We start from the raw sequence: 24,224 nt of genomic DNA on the forward strand, positions 1-24,224 counted from the left end.
TACAACGGTCCGGGCTGAGAGTCTAGACACCGGAGGGTCTACCTTTGGTGAATGAGCCCACTCCTTGACCACCTCAGGTGGAAAGGGAAAACGGTCATCAGAACCACGCTTTGGGAAGCGTTTGTCAGGACAGGCCCTAGGCTTGGTCACAGTGGCCTGAAAACTGGAGTGGTTAAAGAACACACTCCTTGTCCACTTAGGCAAGGTAAACTGGTGCTTTTCTGCCAGAGAGGGTTGCTCCTCTGATACTGGCGGATTGAGGTCCAGTACAGAATTAATGGACGCAATCAAATCACTAACATCTGCGTCACTTTCGGACAGATCAATGGGGCACATGGAGGTAGCGTCCGAGCCCCCAGTAAAGGCATCCTCCTCGTCCTGCGAGTCAGCTCGTGAATCAGAGCCGTGGGACGAGGAAGGAGAGGGGACCCTGCGTCTCCTTTTAGGAGGACGGGGTCTGGGACCAGATGAAGAATCCTCTGTGAGCTCTGCTGAGAGAGCCCTGGCAGCAGAGGCGCCCTGACAAGGGGGCTGATGCATGTTCAGCAAAGTCCGGGACAGCTGTCCCATGGAGTTGGCAAAAGACTGGGAGATTGACCTAGAGAAGGATTCTACCCAAGCCGGGGGTTCAGCCACCGGAGCCGGAGCAGCCGGAGGGACCACTGTGGGTGCGATTCCAGGCTGAGGCATTGTCAGGTTAGAGCAGGCATCACAATGTGGATATGTGCTCGGTTCAGGCAGCACGAGCTTACATGCAGTGCATATTGAGTACAGCCTTGCTCCTCGTGTGAGACATGCTGCTGAAGTGGGGGCTCTGAGCCAGAATGACCCTCAGAGAGTATATAAGAAGGTCCACAACCGGAGGTTGTGGCTTACCAGACCGTTTGTGTTCCCTCCAGATCCCACAGCCCGGACCCCCAAGCAGCTTAGCAGGGATGCTGCAGCCAGCGCTGATCCAGAGAAAAACGCTGAGAAAATGGCGCCGGAGCGAGGAGAGGGGGCGGGACCTGCTCTGAGAGCGGGATCTGGAGGGCCAAGGAGATTTACAGGGGAGGGGACATGTACTCAGAGAGTGTCCCTCCCCTGTGCCGAACGGCCGCTGGGCGGAGCCGCACTGTCCCTCTGCATGATTGACATGCGAGGGCAGTGAAATCGAAAGTAGGCCTCCGGCGAAGCCGGGGCCTAAATTTAAGCGATGCGGCCGGCGCGCAGGCACCATCGGCGCGGTTCTCAGGCGACAGCCAGAGAACCGGCCGGAAATGTCACAAAAGTTACACAGCACACTCTCCCACCATAATAAAGTACCGGGACCCCCCGAATATAAACGTCTCAGGTACTTAGCTTGCTGAGACGCAGGGTTCCAAGTCCCTGGGGATGAGTGCTCCGTCCAGCAGGATCCTGAAGGGCTGCGGATGGAGACCGGTCTCCAGCAAAGCAAGGAGAACCGTGCTGGCTCCCACTTCAAGCCAGAGCCCGAGGGATGGTGAAGGAGCGCGGCATGTAAGGCTCCAGCCTTGTAAATCAACCTTAACAGCACCGCCGCTACAGTGGGGTGAGAAGGGACATGCCGGGAGTCCAGGCTTGGACCTGCTTTTTTTCAAAAACTTTCCAAAAATGAAAAATCAGATGAGAATGCATGTGTGGATGTATGCCTCCTGAACACAAAGCAATGAACTGGCTAGATCTGGTTATCCAGGGGGTGTATATGCTCAGAGGGAGGAGCTACACTTTTTAGTGTAGTACTTTGTGTGTCCTCCGGAGTCAGAAGCTATACACCCAATGTCTGGGTCTCCCATAGGAACGATAAAGAAATGAAATTTCCATGTCCAAAAAACTTGTTGTCAGAGGGAAGCATGAAGTGCTCTAAAATAACCTAGTAGACGGCTGCAGTGACTTTGGTCTTGATAAAACACAGTGGACCTACACCAGCAGATGATGTGGCTCCCCAAGCCATCACTAATTGTGGAAACTTCACACTAGACCTCAAGCAGCTTGGATTGTGGCCTCTTCACTCTTCCTCCAGACTCTGTGCCCTTGATTTCCAAATGAAATGCAAAATTTACTTTCATCTGAAAACAAAATCTTGGACCACTGAGCAACAGTCTAGTTCTTTTTCTCCTTGGCCCAGGTAAGACGCTTCTGGCGTTGTCTATTGGTCATGAGTGGCTTGACACAAGGAATGTAACATTTGTAGCTCATGTCCTGGATATGTCTGTGTGTGGTGGCTCTTGAAGCACTGACTCCAGCAGTAGTCCACTCCTTGTGAATCTCCCCCAAATTTTTGAACGGCCTTTTCTTAATCTTATCAAGGCTGCGATTATCCCAACTGCTTGTGCACCTTTTTCTACCACACTTTTTCCTTCCATACAACTTACCACTAATATCTATGGATACAGCACTCTGAACAGCCAGCTTCTTTAGCAATGAACTTTTGTAGCAGCAGTCTTCCCCATGATTGTGTAGCCTACTGAACCAGAATAAGGACCATTTTAAATGCTTAGGAAGCCTGTGCAGGTGTGTCTTGTGGTAATTATTCTAAGACAATGACTTTTGGGTTTTCATTGGCTGTAAGCCATAATCATCAACAGTAACAGAAATAAACACTTAAAATAGATCACTTTCTGTGTAATGACTTTATATAATTTATGGGTCTCCCTTTTTGTATTGAATTACTGAAATAAATTAACTTTTTGATGATGTTCTAATTTATTGAGATGCACTTGTATCATAACTGAACTCATGTTATAACCACAGAAAAAAAGGGCAGTACTGATAATGTAAAAGAAAAATCTGAAGGAAAGTAACTGATGATTCACAACCTCATGAGAGAAGATAAATTGTGCTTTTCTCAGTGTGACCTTCCTGTCACACATCATAAACTCATATACTGAACTTCAGACGCCAGGACACATGGGAAACAATGTCAATCTTACAAGACATGACAACATCCACTGTGCGGGGTGAAGCTTTGGCTACATGCAGCGCTTCACATAAGAAAACGTATCCAAATCTAAATGGACAAATACAATTAAACTGCAGATCAAGTGCGGTCAGACAGATATTGCTGGTAGATCTACAATTTTACAAGGTTTTAAGAAAAAAGTTCACACCATAACTTTGACTTGTTAAATGCAGACCCATGTAAGACTTGTTATTGATATTGCCATACTATATCCATGCAGTCACATCATTTCTACACAGTGCAAAGAGAAAAGCTTTTTTTCCTTAAAAGTACGCAAAAACATAGTAAGCAACTAACCGTACACAACATGGTAAAAGATAGACACTTTCCTGTCTAACATCTACCATGTAGCGCCTATATAACTGTGTATACTTTATTGTTTAGCGCACACATCTATATTTGCCCAAAAAAATGTGATGGGATCAAAACTAATTCTGAAGTCCTGGCACTATATGGAAAAAAAAAAAAATATATATATATATATATATATATATATGTTTATGTTACCCAACAATGACCAAATGGAAATACATTTAGAATTAAAAGGCCTGTATTAGGGTATATGGAGGAAAAATGCCCGGCAGGCTGGGGCTGACTGCCATGTACACAATTATGCCTAATCATCCCAGGAGCTGCATTTTGTAAGGGGTTGTCACTGATAGAGACAAGATCTTTAATGCTTTGGAAATTGGTTCAATATGCATAAGAACAATGAAGGGATACTGAACGGCCATATGTCTGGGAATGAAACTAGGAAGTACAAATCACTGCAGGCCGCGTGTTAAACAATTAAAAATCCCACTGCTGGATTCTGTAAGTGTTCATTTTCTAGTTCCATGGCTATTAAAAAAAAAAAAAAAAAAAAAAAAGAAAGAATATTTCCACTACTAATGTGATCCCCTTTCTTTTATCCTAACTATTCCTAACGAACACTTTCCTAATATAGTTATGCTACCTACAATGCTCCTGTAAGCTCTTCTGGCTGCGGCTCATATATTCCTATGTTGATGTTCTGGCTTTGATCCTTCCCGTCTGGAGACTGAATTAAGACCAACTGAGCAGGGCACGTCACTTGAGGGGGGGGGGGGATGCTTGTCTGCGAGTGACAGCAGTCAGGGCACGTATGCCCAGACCACACTTCACTCACCTTTTTCAGCTCCCACCAGTGACGTTCCCTGCTCAGTTGGTCCAATTCCAGTCTGCAGCCAGAAGGATCAAAGCCACAACAACAATAATGGTATTTAGGAGCCTGAGATCAGCTTACAGGAGCAGAGTGAATAGCATAACGAAAGTGATGGCTAGGAAGTTAGGATAAAAGAAAGGGCATCAAATTAGAAGTGAAAACTCTTATACAGACAAGCTGCATCCCCCTCTTTCACGTTACCTCTTCAATCTTATAATAAACTGATTTACCGTGTATGACTGATGAAGATTCTGAATATTTACTGAGATTCTTTTAGGCAATGAAACTGAAATTAAAAAGGTAGTCCGGTCAAGCAGCATAATGTTTTTTTATTCTGTGCCTCAGAGTACTCCTAAACAGACGCCTTCTTACCTCCGTCTGCACTTTCAGCTGATTACAGAGACCTTCCTTATCTTGTAGCAATCTCCTCTCTGAATTCTTCAATTTTTCCAAAGTGCTTTTCATTTCTGAGAGTTGTTTCCATGGTTCAGTGACACAATCCACCACTTCTGCTTTACTATGACCATTAACCTCGTGTGATTTAGCCTGCTTAGTCAGAACTGTGTGGGTTATTGCTGATTTTGGGATGATGAGTCGAACTGCTTCGATTTCGATTGCCTTTTCAGTCTGTATTTTGCCCAGCTGAAGGACACCGGGACTTATGGATGGTGCTGGGGAATTTTTTCTTTTTGGGCTGTGAGCAGTTTTTGTGTGCGATGTTGTGACTTCTACTGATTTTAACGTCTCTGTCTCCATCCCATCCCCGGTCCCGCGGATCGGGGGAGAAGCGGACATTGCTAGAATAGAATCCAAAAATTCATAGTAAAAATAATTGTAACTTTTTTTTTTCACTCAGTTATTACATTTCTTTTAATAAAGCGGAAACAACCAGCGAGATTTTCATATATAAAGTAAAGCCAGTGCTATCCTGGCTATAGGATGCTGAATGTAAGCATAGCTTTTGTTCTGAGATTAGATGTTTTATTTCAGAAATATGTTCAAGTAAAGTTCCAGTAATGCACTCCTATTTGATTGACAGGTGCAACAAGAAGGAATATGTGGGTCCGGTCTTCCTATATATTCCCGACCCTGTCTGCCTGCCTGGCCTTCTGCCCCATGTCGCAGGCAGACAGGGGCGGGAAAAGATAGCAAGACCCAACCCCCATATTCCCTTCCTGTTGCACATGTAAATCAAATAGCAGTGCATTGCTGGAACTTTACTTAGACATATTTCTGAAATAAAACATCCAATCTCAGAAAAATAGGTATGGTTACTTTCAGCATCCTAGCACCAGTATATCACTGGCTTTACTTTATATATGAAAATCCTGCTGGTTGGTTCCCTTTAATGAATGCAGTGTGTAAGAAATACGAAGTGACAGCCATTGCAGCTTCCATATTTAAGCTTTGCTCTTACAGTGCCTTGAAAAAGTATTCATACCCAGTGACCTTTTCCACATTTTTTACGTTATACCCACAAACTTAAATGTATTTTATTTCAGTGGTGAAATAAAGAAAATATGCTAGAGTGTTGCTTTAAGTGGGTTTTACACATCCATATTCAGACCGTGATGTACAGACTGGCTGAACTCAGTAGCCTGATAGGCATATATAACGCTGCTGAGCTTGGGTAAAGACCCATGGCCCATCCATGCATCTTGGTGTGAGTATGGACGGTAAAACTTGCATGTGTGGAGCCAGCTTAGTGTGGCCATGTGAGGTAAACAAGCAATAAACAGAAAAGCCATAGAAAGATGTAAAAACTAACATCATATTACAGTACTTACTTGTCATGGTGTCTTCACACAGTGTTATCTGACTGACCGATGAGCCCGATTCCTGTCTGAAACACACAATATTGAGAAAAAATGTATTATTTTTTTCTATTAAAATGACAAAATAAATCGATACAGGAATTGCTGTGTGCCAATGCAATGTGTAACTGAATATAAATATTTATTATAAATAGTGTACATTACCTGCTCTTCAATTTACTCAGTAACTGCTGTTTTTAAGTTCAGCTCCTTAAAGGGAATCTGCCAGCACTTTTTGCTACCTCATCTAAGAGCAGCATAATATAGGAAATGAGACCCTGAATTCAAAGATATATCACTTAGTTTACTGGGTGCAGCAGTTGTGGCACAAAAAGAGCTCTTATTCCGGTTTCACACATCCAGCATTTCGCCGCTTTGCTGTCCATCACACTCCATACAGTACAATGGCATCACAGCAAGCTCCGGTCACATGCTGTCATGTGACCGGAGTTATCCGCGATGCCATTGTACTGTATTGCCCTGTACTGGAGTGTGATGGATCTCGCAAAGCGGCGAAATGCCAGATGTGTGAAACCAGCCATAGCTGTAGGATGAAGCAAAGCTGAAAAAGTCAACCCCGCCCACAGCTGGCTCTCTATGTGCATAGTCTATTGACAGTGATCTGCTTATCACAGGAGGGGGCGTGGTTGGACAAAGGAAACTGCCTTCTAAGGCCCAGTCACACTAAACAACTTACCAGCGATCCCAACAACGATACAACCTGATAGGGATCGCTGGTAAGTTGCTAGGAGGTCGCTGGTGAGATGTCACACTAAGCGACGCTCCAGCGATCCAACCAGCAACCTGACCTGGCAGGGATCGCTGGAGCGTCGCTACACGGGTTGCTGGTGAGCTGTCACACAGGCAGATCTCACCAGCAACCAGTGACCAGCCCCCAGCGCCACGTGTAAGCGATGCTGCGCTTGGTAACTAAGGTAAATATCGGGTAACCAACCCGTTATTTACCTTGGTTACCAGCGCACACCGCTTAGCGCTGGCTCCCTGCACTCCTAGCCAGAGTACACATCGGGTTAATTACCCGATGTGTACTCTGCTACATGTGCAGGCAGCAGGAGCCGGCTTCTGCGGACGCTGGTAACCAAGAAGCCCTTACCTTGGTTACCCGATATTTAGCTTCGTTACCAGCGTCCGACGCTCTCACACTGCCAGTGCTGGCTCCCTGTTCCCTGCACTCCTAGCCACAGTACACATCGGGTTAATTACCCCATGTGTACTGTGGCTACGTGTGCAGAGAGCAGGGAGCCGGCACTGGCAGTGTGAGAGCGGCGGACGCTGGTACCGAAGGTAAATATCGGGTAACCAAGGTAAGGGCTTCTTGGTTAGCCGATATTTACATTGGTTACCAGTGTCCGCAGAAGCCGGCTCCTGCTGCCTGCACATGTAGTTGTTGCTCTCTCGCTGTCACACACAGCGATGTGTGCTTCACAGCGGGAGAGCAACAACTAAAAAAATGGTCCAGGACATTCAGCAACAACCAACTACCTCACAGCAGGGGCCAGGTTGTTGCTGGATGTCACACAGAGCAACATCGCTGCTACGTAACAAAAGTTGTTCCTTAGCAGCGATGTTGCTAGCGATGTTGCTTAGTGTGACGTGGCCTCTAGTCACAGCAGTGATAAAACCTCCATTATCAGTAAACAGACCACAGTGTGGCAAGAGATACATTGCAGAATTCTGTGATTTAACCCCTACCTCATGCTGTCCTCAGATTACATAGCAAAAAAAAAAAAAATCTGCTGACAGATCCCTTTAAAGAGTAATTAAAGATCTGTCCATCTTTTTAGGCCCTTGAATTGGCTGATCAGCGAGGGTCCGGTTCCTTACCTTTTCAACAATCACTCAAAAGAAGTGCACAGCTTGGGTGGCAGGAGGGCACAGAGCAGAGAAAGGATTCAACAGAAAGATATAGACTTTTTTATCAGGACTCAGACCCTCACCGATCAGAAGCCAATAAAGGGGCCTAAAATTATTATTAAAAAAAAAAAAAAAGAACAAAGATTCAGTTACTTTTGAAGGAGTACCTCCCACGATGAGGGGGTGACAGCTGTAGAGAACGTTTGCAGGAGAAGCTTTCAGAATTATACAGTACCACACCAAACTAGATTTCTGCTTTATCTCCATGTAGCGTTACCTCCACTTCAGGCTGGAGACCTAATATTTTCATTACTGGAGAAAACCTTGGGAATCCTGATGTCAAGAGCGATGGGGAGCGGTGCATGCAGTCCACTGAGGGAGGTGGTTCGCCCCGCAGTCCATACACACTAGGGACTATGCTACTGTGTCAGAGGATTACGCCGTCCCTGATTGCTCAGCAACTCGAAATGAACATCTTGCTTTGTAAAACAGGCACTTTTCTTTGGCAGAGATTGGGGATGACGCTGCAAACCAGACCCAAATTCTAGGCTAGGCTTTAAGAGCCAACAGTTTATCATACCTATAAATGTGCGGGATAAAGACAGTGGGAATGAGATGACCGAAATTTTGAAACATGAAAATGTAAAATATACCTAGAATAAAGCGGATAGTTTTATATGAAATAATATGGGACCTGAGCACTGCCTGAGTTTCGTAATTCTTCACCTTAGACACTTCAAGCACATGTTCAACAAAAACAAACTTCTTCCCAATACATGTTATTATATAAGTGATACATTGATGACCTGATAGTTTACAGGAATAAAGCGGAGAGTGAGTAACAAAAAACAAGGCTACTTTCAAAAAGTGTAATAAATTAAATCAGTTGTCCACTACTCGGATGCCCGTTTCTCAATCACTGTGTTTCCCCCCAAGTAAAATAATAGCAGCTATACTCGGGTCCTGCGCTATTCCAGCGATTCTGGCACCGGCTCTCCTGAGGCTCACGTGACATCGTTACGTCACACAATCCCTGCGGCCAATAAGCGTCCACCTCACTGTCTTCTCCTTCGTATGCAACGGACAGGAAGTGAGAGCTCCGGCTGCTCTCCGACTTCTGCGTGAAATGTGTAAATACTTAAACCCAATAAATGACATCTTAATAGATTGATAATGTACCCACTGGAGGTTTAAGCCATCGGAGCATTATATTTAGATGTGATACGTTTCTGTGGAAGTTGGTGGACACAGATGCTGTGAGTATACTCACACAAGCTAATTTATACTTTTTCAAAGTGCTGTGGTGTCTTTGGGTTACTCGCTCTCCGCTGTTCTTTATTCATGCATATTGCTTGCGCAGTTCCTGCATATGAGAGGATATATCAGTTGTGGGTGGCAGCCAGTAACCAGTACACTGTGAAGGATTTTTGCTGGGTGGAGGATTAGGAGTGCCAGTTACCTGTGTAACTAGAAAGTGTAATATAACTATATCATCATCCTGTATTAGTCATTCACCGTAAGGATTAGATTTAACATTTTTTCTTGTTTTCTATAGATGTTGTTTGTTTAGGATAGTTGCTTAGAGGTGATCCTTGCCGTCACTGACTATCTGGACACATGCTAACAAAGAATATTTTGACCTGGTACTGTTCAGTGAACACAAGCCTGTCACAACCAAGACCAACTTCAGTAAGGTTGACAATAACAGCTACTGTATTTAGAGTTCACAAGAGCTTACTGGAAGAAGAAAATGTCCCTTTTAGTCACTTTAAAGGGAACCTGTCAGGTCCAATATGCACCCAGAACCACGAGCAGTTCTGGGTGCATACTGCTAATCCCTGTCTAACTGTCCCTTTATCTGGTAGCATAGATAAAGGGGTCTTTAGAAAATGTATTTCTAAAGATCTTTTATTGTATTGCTAATGAGCCCAGGGACTAGTCCCCTGGGCATTGCTTCCCTTGCTAGTCGGCCCCATTAGCATATTGGTACGCCCCTGTGGGCGTGCCATCATGCTAATGAACGTGCAGTGTCAGAGGATGAGCTCACTCACCTTTCAGCCGCCCGACACTGGATTTCGGCTCAATGCGCATGATCTTGGAGTTCCGGTCATGCGCATTATGAAGCCGGGTGTACGCATCCCAGCTTCAAACTGAAGTAGTGCGCATGACCGATACTCCGGGGTCATGCGCACTGAGTCGAAATCCAGCGTCGAACACGATGGCGGTGGAGAGGTGAGTGAGATCATCCTCTGATGGTGCGCATTCATTAGCATGTTAGCACGCCCACAGGGGTGTACTAACATGCTAATGGGGGCGACTGACTGAGGAACTACCGCCCAGGGGACTAGTCCCCTCGCTCATTAGCATAAGATAAAAAATCATTAGAAATCCTTTTTCTAAAGTTCTCTTTATCTGTGCTAGTGTATACAGGGACTGTTAGGCAGGGGTTAGCAATATACACCCAGAACTGCTCGTGGTTGTGGGTGCATATTGCACCTGACAGGTTCCCTTTAAGCACACCAAGCAAAACTATTCTAGTGACACAGACTATATAAAACAGCAAATAAGGGGTTACTAGCAATAGGCTACCCGAAAAAAATAGTTGTGATAGAACAACTACAAGCAGGTGTGTGTTTCGCCATCTACAGGTGAAGAGAGAAGACAGACACAAAGGCTTCCATTCATTATTGCAGTTTCTCCAGTTCTCTGGAGTATTTTGCTCTTTAGTAGTCTATGTTCCCACCATCAATATCTGTTGAATTTTTGACGCTGCAGTAATTCTGCACTTTCTCCGCACTTTAGTTTAAGGCTATGTGCCCACGGGAGCTCGCACCTGCGGATATATCCGCAGGTTTCCCGCAGCTGCTCGCCAGATTCCGGAGCTATTTTTAGCTGCGGTAGTACAGCGAAATAGCTGCGGAAAACCTGCGGACATTCATGTGGATTACCTGCGGAAGTTCTGCCCTGTATCTCCATAGTGGAGGGCCAGGATTTCCGCACGCAATTCCGCAGAAAGAATTGACATGCAATTACGTGCGGCTGCAGGACATCGGCAGCATATTCTGCAGCCACACATACCGCAGCATGGACACAGCACTCCCCATGTCCCATAGGATAACATGGGGAGTGTCTGTGCATACTGAAACCTGCGGATTTATCTGGAAAATCCAGAAAATCCGTGGATTTTCCGCATATAAATCCGCAGGTTTCATCTCCCGTGGGCACATAGCCTAATTGTGTTTTTAAAACTGTATTTTGGATGCTGTGTTTCTCTTGGCCTCTGTTTCGTGTGCCATCCTGTAAATAAAGCTGTTTTGTTTTTAACAATTCCTAGTATTGACATCATTAGGTGTGGAGTTCATGCTGGTGTGATGCGTAAAAGCACCAAAACTGCATGTGCGTTTTTTACCTGAGGAATTTCCCCTTCTAATGCAAGTCTATGGGGAAATTCTGCACACAAGACTGCGCAGCCGGAAGAGACATTGACATGAGGCAGATAGGAAAAACGCACCGCAGGTCAGATTACACATAGGAAAAAAAAAGCACAACGGGTATGAGATTTCTATAAATCGCATCCACTTTGCTTTTACTGTAAAATATGTTTCTGATACAGGGAAATATGCAGAATCAAAAACACAAGTAAAGCTCATCATGGACCCATACCCTTAAGGCCCCGTTACATGCAATGACGTATCTAAGGATATATTGCCAGGGTCACGGATTCCGTGACGCACATCCGGTATCATTAGCGACGTCGCTCCGTGTGACACCAACAAACGGCTGTTAACGATCAAAATTACTCACCTTATCGTTGATACGTCGTTCATTTTCAAAAAATCGTTGATTGTTGAGGACGCAGGTTGTTTGTCGTTCCCGAGGTAGCACACATCGCTACGTGTGACACCCCGGGAACAACGAACTACAGCTTACCTGCGGCCGCCTGCAATGCGGAAGGAAGGAGGTGGGCGGGATGTTACGGCCGCTCATCTCCGCCCCTCCGCTACTATTGGGTGGCCGCTTAGTGACGCCACACGAACCGCCCCCTTAGAAAGGAGGCAGTTTGCCGGCCACAGCGACGTCGCTAGGCAGGTAAGTCCGTGTGATGGCTCCTAACGATTTTGTGTGCCACGGGCAGCGATTTGCCCGTGACACACAAACGACGGGGCGGGTACTTTCACCAGCGATATCGCTGCGTGTAAAGCCCCCTTTAGACTTTTGTATAGGTGCCTTATTCTCTATAAGTTTTACACTGTCTTTAAATTTATAGGTGCAATTCATCAACGCTTCTGTCAGAAAAAGGTCATAAAAAGCTGTGAAATAGCACAAATTTTTGTGCAAAAAATATGCTACTTTTGGCCAAAGCTGTGGTGTGAAGCCACAGCACATCTAATTCATGTTGTGCTCCTTATGCACTCCAGCCCTAGACTCAAGTAATATTTGTTGGGCACACCACATCATGCTTCTTAGGCTACTTTCACATCAGCGTTTTTTTTAACTGCGGCACAAATTAAAGTTTTGCCGCAAAGCCGGATCCTTTACAAATGCGTTGCGATTCCATTGCAAATGAATTGAAATGACGGCAATATGCGGTTGTGTGCGGCACACATTGGATCCGTGGCTTTGCGGTATTTTACCTTTTTTCAAAAACGCTACTTGCAGTGTTTTTGTCCTCAGGCAAAATACTGGATCTCAATTGATCCGTTAGAGTGCAGCAGTAACTGCAATGTATTTCAATGAGACGGATCTTGTTCTACTGGAAGTCACCACATTCTGATCGACAAGATCCTGTTTTCTGTACTGAGCATGCCCAGAAAGCAGCCTGGCATGGTCAGTACAGAAATTTCTGTCAGACAGAAGACCAGGATCGTGGAGGGGTGAGAGGGAGTAAGAAAGATGGAGTCCCTAAACGGCATGTTACACGCTACGATATGTCGTCGGGGTCACGTCGTTAGTGACGCACATCCGGCATCGTTTGACGTACCATAGCGTGTGACAGCTACGAGCGTCTGTGATCGAGCCAAAATACTCACCTTATTGTTGCTCATTTCCTAAAAATCGAACGTCCTTCTGCTCGCCGGTTGTTCATTATTCCCATGGCAGCACACATCGCTCCGTGTGACACTCCGGGAACGATGAACTGCAGCTTACCTGCGTCCCGCCGGCAATGCGGAAGGAAGGAGGTGGGCGGGATGTTTCCCTCCGCTTCTATTGGCCGGCTGCTGTGTGACGTCGCTGTGACGTCGAACGTCCCTCCCCCTTCAGGAAGTGGATGTTCACCGGCCACAGTGAGGTCGTTTGGAAGGTAAGTGTGTGTGACGGGGGTTTACGACTTTGTGCGACACGGGCAATAAATTGGCCGTGCCGCACAAACAATGGGGTGGGTGCTATCGCACATGCGATCGCACATGCGATTGCATGTGAAATTGACGCATGTAAAGCAGCCTTAAGTGTGTCTGTGTATTTATTTCTAGGGTTAGGGATAAAAGAAAAAAAAAAAATGCATGAGCTCCCGCTGCATTTTTTATTGCTAAGGGTAACCCAAGCAGCTACTGGATCCTAACCCCACTGTTTGGTGTTACCTTCACTGGCAATGGAAAATCCAGGGAAGCCCTTTTTTTTTTAAGTTTTTTGCCCAACAAGGGTTAGGGTTATATGTTTGGGGTTTTTGTTTTTTTTATTTTTTAATGAATTTAAAATAAAAAAATAGACATGGGCTACGCCCATCGAGCACCCGAGCATTTTACTGTTCACTCATCCTTACTCCTGACCACACAGCCAGCAAAACAAGTAATCCAGTGTTGGCCGATTACTTGTTCTGTGTGCCGCTGCATTCATCGCAGCGTGTACGGGCTGTGAGGTCAGCTGAGTTTGTCCGGCACTGGAGTCATCTGATCTGAACTCCTGACCTCACTGCCCGTACATGCTGCGATGGATGCAGTGGGACACAGAACAAGTAATCGGCCACAACTGGGGTCAGCTGATCTGAACTCAGCTGAACTCCTGACCACACAGCTCGCACACGGTCATGTGATTGGCAGCAGGCAGTGACTGCTGTTAACCTGCATCCATGGCAACGTGTGCGGGCTGTGAGATCAGGAGCTCAGCTGACTCCAGTGCCGGCCGATAAATTCTGTGTCCCGCTGCATTCATCACAGCAGCCATAGAAAGTAGAAGGATGAGGTAAAATAACAATTGCGGTTGTATGCGTTGCACATTCAATCCACAGGATCTGGTCATATGCGGATTGCGGTTTTTTGCCTACAGGCAAAAAAAAAAAAAAAAAAAAAAAAAAAAAATCGCTGATGTGAAAGTAGCCTTAATGAAACAGAAGCGTCTGACTTCACCACACCATGTCACCTAGACAGGCGTGAAAATATCCGGTCTTAGATGAATCAGGATACCAGATTTTCATTTTTTCTCAACAACTTTGCATAACCTGATGTTTTAATGTCATAAAATGTGACAAAATATGACACACCTCACTCCAGTCCATGCCTGTAGTAACATGCTGTCAGAGTGTTTATTTCGAGCAGCTAAAGACTAACGTACAAACATTTTAGAGGGTTTGTGACTTTTTGAGTTACAATACAAACTTTATGCCCACGTACAAACTGAATAACAAAGACATAGTGGACAGCCAAGGTGAGCATTAGTCCATCCTACAAAAAAATCTGTTTCTGATAGACATGATCCCATAATGGCCGGGCATCACAAATCATAGATCCTGGTCTCTAATCTTGTGACAAAGACTCCGTAAAATATATACAGTACAGACCAAAAGTTTGGAAACACCTTCTCATTCAAAGAGTTTTCTTTATTTTCAGGACTCTGAAAATTGTTGATTCACATTGAAGGCATCAAAACTATGAATTAACACATATGGAATGAAATACTTAACACAAAAGTGTGAAACAACTGAAAATATGTCTTATATTCTAGGTTCTTCAAAGTAGCCACCTTTTGCTTTGATTACTGTTTTGCACACTCTTGGCATTCTCTTGAGGAGCTTCAAGAGGTAGTCACCGGAAATAGTTTTCCAACAGTCTTGAAGGAGGTCCCAGAGATGCTTAGCACTTGTTGGCCCTTTTGTCTTCACTCGGCGGTCTAGCTCACCCCAAACCATCTCGATTGGGTTCAGGTCTGGTGATTGTGGAGACCAGGTCATCTGGTGTAACACCCCATCACTCTCCTTCTTAGTCAAACAGCCCTTACACAGCCTGGAGGTGTGTTTGGGGTCATTGTCCTGTTGAAAAATAAATGATGGTCCAACTAAATGCAAACCGGATGGAAGAGCACGCCGCTGCATGATGCTGTGGTAGTCATGCTGGTTCAGTATGCCTTCAATTTTGAATAAATCCCCAACAGTGTCACCAGCAAAGCACCCGCATACCATCACACCTCCTCCTCCATGCTTCACGGTGGGAACCAGCCATGTAGAGTCCAACCGTTCACCTTTTCTACAAAGACACAGTGGTTGGATCCAAAGATATCAAATTTGGACTCATCAGCCCAAAGCACAGATTTCCACTGGTCTAATGTCCATTCCTTATGTTCTTTAGCCCAAACAAGTCTTTTCTTCTTGTTGCCTGTCATTAGCAGTGGTTTCCTAGCAGTTATTTTACCATGAAGGCCTGCTGCACAAAGTCTCTTCTTAACAGTTCTTCTAGAGATGAGAAGGTGTGTCCAAACTTTTGGTCTGTACTTCTATACTGTATATATAAAACAAAGCCTTCCTTAGGCCATTTTAGGTATTTTAGGTCTGGGAAAGTGGAATATAAGTGTTGTGAAAATATATGCAACAATGTCAGCACCAAAACAAGTACCTGAAGGTGGAACCTTCTCTATTAATTTGTTCCTTAATTACTCATCTGATTAGGAGCTCTAATTGCTCGAGTGCAGATTTGACTTCCATTATATAGGCCGCATATCGCAGGGCTTCACAGTCAATAAACATCGGTGAAACAATACCAACGGTTATGATTCACAGACTTTTCAGTTCTTATATAGATTATATATGTGTGTGTATACAATATATATATATATATATATATATATATATATATATATACACATACATACACACACACACACACACACGCACAGTATATTACTATAGCAGCTACTGAACATTGCAGATTTTAGATGCTCAGAAGAGGGAAATGTATTAGATTTTTAAGTTAGCTTGTCTATCATTATATTGGCCTTAAAGTGAACCTGTCAGGTGCAGTATTCACCCAGAATAAGCAGCTGTGGGTACATATTGCTAATCCCTGCCTAACTGCCCCAGCATCTAGTAGCATAGATAAAGGAATATTTAAAAAAAAAAAAAGTATTTCTAAAGATTCTTTATGATATGCTAATGAATGCAGGGACTAGTCACAAGGGCATTATTTCCCCCCCGACTAGTCCGCCTTCTTAGCATGGTAGTACGCCTACAGTGGCATACTAACATGCTATTCAATGCCCAGTGTCATCTGTATGGGCGTGTGTACCTGTCCGTTATCACCACCTCCGACGCCAGATTTAGGCTATGTGCGCACGTAGCGTTTGTCCCTGCAGAAATTTCTGCAGCGATTTGAACTGCACACGTGCGCTTCAAATCGCTGCAGAAAGAGTTCGTAGTGAGAAAAAAAAAAAGCCGATTCCATGCGCTCTGAGTGCAGCCCCTCCCATAGACAGAGCGGGGGATGCATGCAGAGTGTACGGAATAAGTGACATGTCACTTCTTAGAACGCGCGTTTCGGGCAGCAGCTGAAGCGCTGCGCTCTAAGATGCCACGTGCGCACGTTTCCTGCATAATCTTCATAGATTATGCTGGGGACGCAGGGCGCATGCAGTTATGCTGCGGTGCCGATAGCAGCGTAACTGCATGCAAATACACAACGTGCGCACAGAACCTTTTCCTCAGTCCTTGGAGCTCTCTGATGCTATAGTAACCCGCTCGGTAGGTTACTATGGAAACAGTGACGTTACGTCTCCTAACACCTACACTACCTAAGGCCCCCTTCACACGTCCGTTAAAAACACGCACGTGTTTCACGGACCGTTTTTCATGTCCGTTGTCCGTTTTTTCATCCGTATTCTTGTTCCGTGTAACATCCGTGTTGCCTCCGTATGTCCGTATGATTTATCCGTTTGTCCGTTTTTAGAGTCCGTGTGTGATCCGTGTCACTAGCGTTTGCCATCCGTTTTTCAAGAACGTTTTTCTGTGGATTGTCATCACATTAATGATTTAATGTGTTGATGCTGCTGTTAATTAACATTTTCCAACTTAAATGAGCCACTAATCCGGATTTGGTTTTTTTGGTGTGCTTCCATACTGGGTCTTGTTGAGTTTTTCAAGCTCTAAACCAAAAACAAGCTGGAGAAACGCTCAAATGAAGCCTCACACTCCTTCCTTAATGCCTGCAGGCTGCAAAATGACATTAAATACAGCTCAAAGCAAATTGAAGACACCTGGCAATAAAGAGATACATTAATTACAAGAAAAGTTGAAAAAACGGACACGGACCACACGTAGATGCATCCGTGTCACGTACGTGTTTTCACGCACCCATAGACTATCATTGGATGCGCGTGTGCGTGTTCCGTGCCAAAAACGGACAAGCATCCGTGAGGCACGGATACACATACGTGTCACGCACACGGACACACGGAGCGTATGGAAAAACGTACGTGTATCCACAGACATTGAATAACAATGGTCCACGTTTGTCCGTGTCTCTGGTACATACGGACACGGACCAAACACGCACGTGTTTCACGGACGTGTGAAGGGGGCCTAAGACACACACTAAAGTCTGTCCCTGGCTCAGCAGCACCTCCCACTAAACTAGCTGACTGTGGATCACACTGCCGAGCACAGCGCCGTCAGCTGTCATATACAGCGGATCATGCTGTGTGGCCAGCCAATCACTGTAAGGCCACAGCCATGTTGGTTGTGGCATTACAGTGTGTGACAGCCAATCCCTGCATGTGGGCTGACTCTGTAAACAGCACCCACATGCAGGGAGGCAGAGCCAAGCATCTGCTCCAGCATCTTGCCGGTACTCGGAGCTTGCAGAGTATACCGAGCACTGAGATGCTCGGGCGAGCACCGAGTAGTGGCGAGCATGCTCGCTCATCTCTACTGGTGAGATCATGCACAGCACCACCCATAATCTCGCACCTGTGCAAATACATCACTGGCGCGCGGGAAACTGTTTTTATGCTCAGCCCGCATCATCCATGTCAATCATGACAGGAGGACGGCAAACAGCAACAGGAGGGGGGACAGGAGCTGAAATAGAGCCCGCCCATCTGGCCAACAGTTCATTGCATAGGAAACGGTGAGAATTTATAAAGTTCTTTTTGGGGTCTGCAAGGGGGGGGGTCAGCAACAAGGTGCACCTTCATAGAAAGCAGCCCAGGAGCTGCAGAAGGTGATAATTTTGTTTTAATAGTGAAAAAAAAACTGGTGACAAGTTCCCTTTAACAGCTCATTCATATAAAAGAAAAAGGGGTGGTTCACCCATTTTTTTATTTTCTATATGAGTGTAACTTACCATTTTAGGTGTTTTCTTCATTGGCCTCTATTTGCAGTTCTGGCACTGAGCGGCACGCTCCTGCACGCTCAGTGCTGGTCACATGACCCCCTGCTGCTGTGGCCGCTAGTATCCTCTTACGTCCCGTCAAGTTCCGGGCTCTCAAACTTGACGGTTACGTCAGAGGATACTGGTGCCACTCACATTGATTGACAGGGCTGTGGGCGGTGACTACCGCACGTCACAGCCCTGCATCGAGGGGAGGATCAGGAGGGCTCCAGTGTGGAGGGGTGAAGAGCGCGCTGCTTAGCATCCGTCAGATGTGGGAGGTACGGGGCGCCAGTGTGGAGTACAGGGAGGGTATCTTCAGCTGAAATCCCCCCTGTCATGCAAGTATGTGATCACACTATCCGCCCGCTGTGCACTGCTCAGCTGTCAGGAGAGCCTGCGGTGTCGGCAGTGTGATCATGTGCTCCTACCAGCAGCACAGGTGACCGGACGCTGCATGGGACCAATTTGCTCCACTCTGTCACCTGCACAACAAATCCCAGAGTGGAGACAGTGACATGTAGCATCCAGTCACCTGCACAACAAATCCCAGAGTGGAGACAGTGACATGCTCTGCTCTGACACATAGTGTGCTATATGTCACTATCTTGCTCCACTCTGGGACTTGTTGTGCAGGTGACCGGATGCTACATATATAGATTATAAATATATACTGAAATATATACTATGAAATAGCTCAGAAAGACCAAATGATAAAAGCTCTATTACCATGATTGGGCAGTGCACACAGGAAGGAGGAGAGGGAACAGTTTTGGTGGAGATCTGAGTGGGTGTGAGATAGATTGCTAGTTACTGCAAAGGATTATGGGAGTTGTAGGAACTGAACCCAGGAAGTCTGGAGAGCGATTACCTCGTATCAGAGCTGGAGCCAGCAATGAGGATGTGCTGCTAGAGCACAATGAGGCTGCTTTCACACCTCCGGTTTTAGCAGAGCCGGCCAATCCGGCTCTAAAACCTATGCAATGGATGCGGCGACAATACCGCATCCTTTGCATAAGTTTTTTTACATGCGGCCCGTCCGGTTTTTGCCGCTTGCGGCACGCTACTGAGCATGCGCAGTAGAAAAAAAACGCATGCGGCGGCCGGATGCGTTTTTTGCCGCAGGACGCCGCATGCGGCGTCCATAGGCATGCATTGCAAATCGCGCCGCATCGAACGGATGCGGCGCAATGCGTTTTTTTTGGCTGCCGCATCGGCTAAATCTGCCGCATGCGGCAAAAAACGGACCGAACGCAAGGCCATGCGGCACAATACGTGCAATGTAAGTCTATGCAAAAAAAACGCAACCGGCGGAAAAAAAAAAACGGTTGCGTTTTTTCCGCAAAGCGCCAGATTGTGCCGCATTGCAGAAACCGGAGGTGTGAAAGCAGCCTAAAAGGTAATATTGCTAAAATAACATAATAGATGTGTGGAGAGGCACATATTAGCAAGATTTGTGAGAAAAAAAAAATCAGTTTTGGTAACTGGACAACTTCTTTAATGGCTGTCAGTCAGTGGGGTTGTCTAGTCCTTACACCTGACAGCAGGCCGGTGAGGAGTCACTGGCTGAGTATATGGCTCTTGGCCATTTCTCTCTCCCCCTGCGTCATGGCCATCCCCTGTGAGCAGTGATAGACCGATACCCAGCACAGCCAATGCATCACTCCGAGGAGCCGCCCTCTGAGGTGATTACACGGAGGGCTCTCCTCTCCGGGAAGTGCTGGACTCCGCTCTGTATAAGTCACCGCTGACAGGATTCGCACAGACTGACAGGACGCCATTATTGACAATGCCGGGACCCCACTGGCGCCATTCTTGTGACGGCCGCACAGGAAACTTACGTGCCCACAGGACGACAGCGGGTCTCTGTTGTTATAAGCAGCACGCCGGCAGCGCAGACGTGCGTCACTTCCGGGGGCTTCCGTGCGTGCCGGGGACGTTATGCGTCTATGGGGCGGGGCTAGTTTCCTTTCCGGTGTATGGTGGTTGCCAGGGAGACGCAGGACAGCCGCTGTTGGCGTCTATAGTGCCAGGTTGCTGACAACAGGGCAGCAGAAGGTCCAAGCATGGTGAGTGGCGGCTGTGCCCCTATAGTGATGATGGTAGAGGGGTGCAGCTCTGCACTGGAGGGCCCCACAATATGGGGAACATGGCTGTGTACAGTGTCTGCAGGGTGGTGAGGGCTTGTAGGAATAAAGTTTATTGAAATGAGCACTTAATAATTAAAGGGATTGTCTACAACTATTTTTTAAAGATCCCCTCATACAATTTCCTTCTTGGTCGTTCACAGTTGGTAGCCCTCAGTCCAGTATTATCACCAGGGACCAGGGGCAGACATACCTTTGGTCCAAACTGTGCAGCTACACAAGAGCCCCCGAGGTGGGAGGCACAGTAGGCATTGGGCTTACGACAGGGGCTTATGAGGTGGCGATCTTGCGAGGAGGGAGAGTCACGATGCAAGGGCTGATGATGCGGGGCTAATGAGGCAGGAGGATCACGAGGCATGGGGCTAATGAGGCAGGAGAATCACGAGATGCGGGGCTAATGAGGCAGGAGGATCACGAGGCAGGGGCTAATGAGGCAGGAGGGTCACGAGGCATGGGGCTAATGAGGCAGGAGGATCACGAGATGCGGGGCTAATGAGGCAGGAGGATCACGAGGCAGGGGCTAATGAGGCAGGAGGGTCACGAGGCAGGGGCTAATGAGGCAGGAGGGTCACGAGGCAGGGGCTAATGAGGCAGGAGGGTCACGAGGCATGGGGCTAATGAGGCAGAAGGGTCACGAGGCAGGGGCTAATGAGGCAGGAGGGTCACGAGGCATAGGGCTAATGAGGCACGAGGGTCACGAGGCATAGGGCTAATGAGGCACGGGGGTCACGAGGCATAGGGCTAATGAGGCACGAGGGTCACGAGGCATAGGGCTAATGAGGCACGAGGGTCACGAGGCATAGGGCTAATGAGGCAGGAGGATCACGAGGCATGGGGCTAATGAGGCAGGAGGGTCACGAGGCAGGGGCTAATGAGGCAGGAGGGTCACGAGGCAGGGGCTAATGAGGCAGGAGGGTCACGAGGCAGGGGCTAATGAGGCAGGAGGATCACGAGGCATGGGGCTAATGAGGCAGGAGGGTCACGAGGCAGGGGCTAATGAGGCAGGAGGGTCACGAGGCAGGGGCTAATGAGGCAGGAGGGTCACGAGGCATGGGGCTAATGAGGCAGGAGGGTCACGAGTCATGGGGCTAATGAGGCAGGAGGGTCACATATCTCCATAGCAGCAGCTTCTGTTACAGATGCATAAAGTGGTGCTTTATTAGACTGGAAGGGGCCCTTTTTTTCTCGGGGGCCCTTTTCTGTGATCTTTTGTTTTCCTGCACATTGCTGACTGCTGAATAGGTTAGAGGTGAGATCTTGAAATACAACCATTTTTACAGTTTACTATTTATTAAGATTTTCAGCCGTTTTTGTGATGTTAACACTTTTTTCCTCTGTTTACAGCTTGATGTTTTGGAGACCGACCACTGCTCCGAGACAGTAGAACGTGTCCTGTGCTTACAAGCTCCCTTCTATTGAGCTCGATAGCAGCGGTGATTGTCTCCTAGGTAACCAGGTGTAAATAAATGAAATCTGGTAACATCTCAAGAGCATCTGCACATTTTGATAAATAGTAAATTACAAAAGTGCTTTTAGTTGCAAGCGCTATATGAAAATATCCATTTATGAAGATGGGATAACCCTTTAAAGCACCACACCAGAGTTGTTTTTTTTTATAGCACTGCTGGAGTGGTGCTTTAACTCTAATAAAACACAACACAATTAGTGACTCCATCTTTATTGAACTAAAGAACCCCCCTCCGCAGTAATCCTGGGTCAAGGGTCCTGCGATGTCCAATCCGGATCCAATATCATCTGATCGGTTTGCCGGAAAAAAGGCAAAGCCATCAGATGATGTGTCAGATTCAAGGACGTGAATCACATGACACATAAGCTGATTGTATAAAAGCCGTTTATACAATCAGCTGATGCATCAGTAGAAGAAAAAAAAAATAGACACTTCTGTGCAGACTCCCATCTGATCGCTCCAGGACCTGGCGGTAATCAGCCGATGCGGTCACCTGATAGCATCAGCTGATAGTTAAAAAGCCGGCCTCACCGCGAGACATTTTTCATTGCGTTTTTGAACATCTCATTGAACTCAATGGGTGAAAAACGCAGAGATAATTGACATGCTGTGCTTTTGTGGTCACCACAAAAACGCAGCTAAAAAAACGCTGTGTGCAGACAGCAAAAATTAAAACTCATTTGCTGGTGAAGTCATGCAGTTTTCTGAACAAAAACGCACCCGAAAAATGCGGTAAAAAACGCCTAGTGCACACATAGCCTTAGGCTATGTTCCCACGGGACTATGCACCCGCGGAATTTGCCGCTGAAAACCTGTGGATTTATCTGGATTTTCTAGATAAATCCGCAGGTTTCAGCATGTACAGACACTCCCATGTTATCCTATGGGACATGAGGAGTGCTGTCTTCATGCTGCGGTATTTGCAGCTGCGGAATATGCTGCGGATGTCCCGCAGCCGCACATAACTGCATGTCAATTATTCCTGCGGAAATACCTTCTGAAATCCCGGTCCTCCACTATGGAGATAGAGGCCAAGACTTCCGCAGGTAAGTCGCATGAATGTCCGCAGGTTTTCCTCAGATATTTTGCTGTACTACCGCAGCAATGGATAGCTGCGGATTCCGGGGATCAGCTGCGGGAAACCTGCGGACGTACCTGCTGATATATCCGCAGGTGCGACCTCCCGTGGGCACATAGCCTTATACTCACCCTCCAGCAGCTTCACCTATCACCGCCACTACGGTCGGTCTCCGGTGACCTGCTGGCTAGAGATGAGCAAACTCGAGGTTCAGTGTTCTGTTTTCAGCCGAACACCGGCTTTTTTAAAAATAAAACAACAAACAAACAGAGTTCGGGTGCTTTATGTATGAACTTCACTCACTCACACAAGCATCGCTGTGCTCGGGTACGCTCGGTGCTCAGCCCAGTGTGAGCCGCTTGCAGTGTTTGAATGGCTCACACTGGGGGTAACAACAGCGTGATTGGATGTAGTGTGCACCCAAAAAAAGAAAAAATAATAATATTAGGGAAAATCCTGCCCACCCGTTCCGGAAGTGATGTGCTTATGGCTGGCTGCATGAGACCAGTGACTTCCATTGTGGTTTGGGCCAAGTTCGAACCCCTGGAGGTACAGTTCTGCTGCACGCAGTGAACCAAACTTCCACGGGGTTCGCTCATCCCTACTGTCGGCAGCTCTAGTGTTTCATAGAGCGCGCCAGAAGTCACAAGTCAATATAAGTCTATGAGAACCTCGTTCTGTCTCTCATGGAGATGCATTAGGAGCTTGTGACATAACGTCTGTGGCCAGTCAAAAGTTACAAACACAAGATGGCGCCGTGGGACCGGAGTGGCGTCAATAAAAGGTGACGTCGCCAGAAGGGGAGTATATGACAGAGCAGGGGGCTTACATTTAAAGCATCACACCAGCGATGAAAAAAATAAATGTTGGAGTGGTGCTGTAACTGAGAATCCACCAGTCAGCTCATCCCAACAACCATTTGGAAAGTTTTGCTCACACTGAGTTTTTTTTGAGGAGTTCAAAAACAGTGCGTTTATTCCATTAAAGGGAAGCTGTCAGCAGGTTTTTGCTATGTATCTGAAGACAGCAGGTTTTAGGTGTTAATACAGAGAATTCAAGGATACCTATCTTAGCAAGGTTTAACACCAGGACATTATCATTGCTGTGACTAGGGGCATTGGTCCGT

The 24,224-nt window shown here is 46.5% G+C and overlaps 2 protein-coding genes across 2 annotated transcripts in view; one reads left to right on the top strand and one right to left on the bottom strand.

Annotated features, from left to right (window-relative positions):
- BLZF1 (basic leucine zipper nuclear factor 1) overlaps nt 1–20,332 on the bottom strand; it is a 41,953-nt gene extending 21,621 nt beyond the window's left edge. Inside the window, exons 1-3 of the mRNA XM_075335552.1 lie at nt 20,247–20,332; nt 5,933–5,988; nt 4,518–4,942 (exon numbers count right to left, since the gene is read on the bottom strand). Of these exons, the coding sequence (XP_075191667.1) occupies nt 4,518–4,942; nt 5,933–5,939 (432 nt within the window). The 5' untranslated portion in view covers nt 5,940–5,988; nt 20,247–20,332. The remainder of the gene's footprint in view (nt 1–4,517; nt 4,943–5,932; nt 5,989–20,246) is intronic.
- Nucleotides 20,333–20,348: 16 nt separating this feature from the next.
- The window catches only part of NME7 (NME/NM23 family member 7), a 250,952-nt gene continuing 247,076 nt past the window's right edge, over nt 20,349–24,224 (top strand). The window contains exon 1 of the mRNA XM_075335553.1: nt 20,349–20,474. Within this exon, the coding sequence (XP_075191668.1) occupies nt 20,472–20,474 (3 nt within the window). The 5' untranslated portion in view covers nt 20,349–20,471. The remainder of the gene's footprint in view (nt 20,475–24,224) is intronic.

This window comes from Anomaloglossus baeobatrachus, chromosome 2 (genome assembly GCF_048569485.1).
Source record: "Anomaloglossus baeobatrachus isolate aAnoBae1 chromosome 2, aAnoBae1.hap1, whole genome shotgun sequence".
Classification (NCBI taxonomy): Eukaryota; Metazoa; Chordata; class Amphibia; order Anura; family Aromobatidae; genus Anomaloglossus; species Anomaloglossus baeobatrachus.